At 40.1% G+C, this 2,406-nt stretch overlaps 2 protein-coding genes across 2 annotated transcripts in view; one reads left to right on the forward strand and one right to left on the reverse strand.

The window, feature by feature from the left end:
- Positions 1–328, reverse strand: part of LOC101305740 — a 3,662-nt gene extending 3,334 nt beyond the window's left edge. The window contains exons 1-2 of the mRNA XM_004295652.1: positions 224–328; positions 22–127 (exon numbers count right to left, since the gene is read on the reverse strand). Coding sequence (XP_004295700.1) covers positions 22–127; positions 224–266 — 149 coding nt within the window. The 5' untranslated portion in view covers positions 267–328. The remainder of the gene's footprint in view (positions 1–21; positions 128–223) is intronic.
- Positions 329–653: 325 nt separating this feature from the next.
- Positions 654–2,121, forward strand: LOC101306029 (ankyrin-3-like). Its single transcript, XM_004295653.1, has 3 exons — positions 654–659; positions 1,077–1,614; positions 1,754–2,121. The coding sequence occupies exons 1-3, from the start codon at positions 654–656 to the stop codon at positions 2,119–2,121; spliced, it is 912 nt and encodes a 303-aa protein (XP_004295701.1).
- The last annotated feature ends 285 nt before the right edge of the window (positions 2,122–2,406 follow it).

Below are 2,406 nucleotides of genomic sequence, written 5' to 3' on the forward strand. Positions count from 1 at the left end.
GAGAGAGAGAGAGAAGGGTACCATGGTATCAGCCTCACCTTCTCCATTTTCAACTCTTCAATTTGGGGCTCTGGTTTGCACTGCAACTTCCTATTCCTCTGTCTTCGACCACAATTTTGATTTTCATCTGCAACAAAGGAAGCAATAGCATCAGAAATCAAAATCCCAAAATTTAGAAAATCAAAATGTTAGGGCAAAGAGGAGACCATGACGAGAAGATTACTAGATTCTCTGACGATGATGATGAAAAACACATACGATTCCATATCAAGATTGTTGCGACGACATCAGCGACATCATCATGTCCAGGAAAGAATCGATCTGAAATCAAAATTGGGTTTTTGAAATTAGGGGAGATTGCTGAGAATGTTATGGTTAGGGGCTGAGTGAGAGAGAAGTGATTGAGGGCTCACGCGGGTGTTAGGGAGAGATAGCTGAGGGCTCGAGAGTTTGCTGAGAGAGAGAGGCTGGGTGTTTAGAGAGAGAGCTATGTGTTTTTGGGATGGAGAGAGCTCAGAGGCGCGAGGGAATGAACAAGAATGTTATATGTGGCTTGAATGGTTGAGAGAGTGTGATGTCGAGAGAGGGATATTTTGGTTGAGCTATAGGTTTTGGTTGAGTCGTAGTTATTGATTTGATTGCACACCAAATCAATGGAGGCAAACTTTGGAGCCAAAACGACTTTGGCATGCCACCAGATTTTCCAGTCACACAACAGAATATTTTAAACTGCTGTATATATTTTCTAAACTTGCACTAGGTATTACCTAGTATAAATTGTAACAACATCATACAACAAAAAAATAAAAGTCTATTGTCCAAACATTTTGCATCTTGCACGACTTTCAAATTGGTGATGGGGGGAATCCTTCCGCCAAAATTTTCATAAATCATACAACAAAAAATTAGCATCATTGTTGTGTTTTGAACTCTTGAAATATAACATGACAATTTTGTGTCGTCAGACAACAAAACTTTGTAACTTTACATTTTATATAACAGTTCACTTCATCAGACAAGTAGGGAACCCTAAAAAGTTGTCTGATAAGTGTCATATGATAACGTTTTTGTAGCAGTGGAAGACGCCAAACGAGAGCAATATTTTTCACATCGCCGCTGAATTCAAGCAAATAGAATTCTTCAAAAAAGTCCCACTGGACGAGCAATCATTTCAGCTCTTTTGGGCCGTCAACAAGAAGGGTGACACTCCACTGCACGTTGCTGCCAGAGCCGGTTGCAATGAAATAGTTAGGTTGCTGATTGATCAGCCGAAAACGCTGCACAATGGAAGAGCTGATCAAGAAAGAGGACAAAGTGATGGTGAAGCTCAAAAGGAGTTGCTTCAAATGACTAATAAGAATCAAGATACGGCTCTGCATGTTGCTACTCGATATCGTCACTTCGAAGTTGTCAAGCTGTTAGTGGAGGCCAATCCTCAACTATGTGGACTAACTAACAACTCCAACGAATCCCCGTTGTTCGTCGCTATTCGTCAGGACTTTCTAGTGGCAGCTGATGTTTTCATCAAAAGTTCAGTACCTCCGTCTTTTGAAGGGATCAATGGTGTGACAGCTCTGCATGCCGCCGTTAATCTTACTGATAAAGAAGCTGAAGGTATTGCATGATTATGATATAAATTACAAAGGCTTATTCGTTTATTACTCCAGAATTATGTTTCTACTTTGACGATTAATTAACTTATTCATTCTCGATCCCAAGTTAATCCTAATTGATGGATGTTATCACCTCTCAGTAATCGTGAAGGATCTGGTGGGTAAGTATCCTGAGACAATCACAAAAACTGATCAACTTGGGTGGACACCTTTACATTATGCTGCATTAAGTGGGAACGTTGAAGCTAGTCGAGTGCTGGTGCAAGGTAGTACTTCTGTTACTTATATGTTAGACAGATCTGGAATGTCCGCTCTCCATGTTGCGGCCTATGCAGGCCAAACCAAAGTAATGGAAGAGTTTATTCGACGTCGACCTGATTCTTGTCACTTGGTCAATCATAAAGGGCAAACCATTCTTCATACTGCAGTCATGGGAGGAGTGGAGGACAGAGAAGTTCTTGTTAGACTGGTAACAGATGGGAAAAAGGAAATCTATATACAAAAGTGATATGGAGACAAAGGTTTTTGAGTTGCTACTGCAGAGCTCTTGTTTTCTATTGATTTGAATTGTTGCCACAATACAACAGCAGGGGAAAATTATATGCAGCCTAGGTCTCTAGACAATTCTATCTTAGAAACTGAAGAGTTGCATTGGAACTCTAATACAACATTAACTTAGCTGTTACAACAGCTAACTACCTCATTAACAACTAAACCAGAATACTCTAGAGATAAGTAGAAAGTACATTAATTCCAACACTCCCCCTTAATGTGCTTTCTTCACAACTCCAAT

This window comes from Fragaria vesca, linkage group LG3 (assembly GCF_000184155.1).
Source record: "Fragaria vesca subsp. vesca linkage group LG3, FraVesHawaii_1.0, whole genome shotgun sequence".
Taxonomy (NCBI): Eukaryota; Viridiplantae; Streptophyta; class Magnoliopsida; order Rosales; family Rosaceae; genus Fragaria; species Fragaria vesca.

Bases quoted from the DNA above. Each gene is read 5' to 3' on its own strand.
- LOC101306029 (XM_004295653.1), top strand. The intron at 1,615-1,753 runs GTATTGCATGAT...ATCACCTCTCAG, and splicing joins TACTGATAAAGAAGCTGAAG to TAATCGTGAAGGATCTGGTG.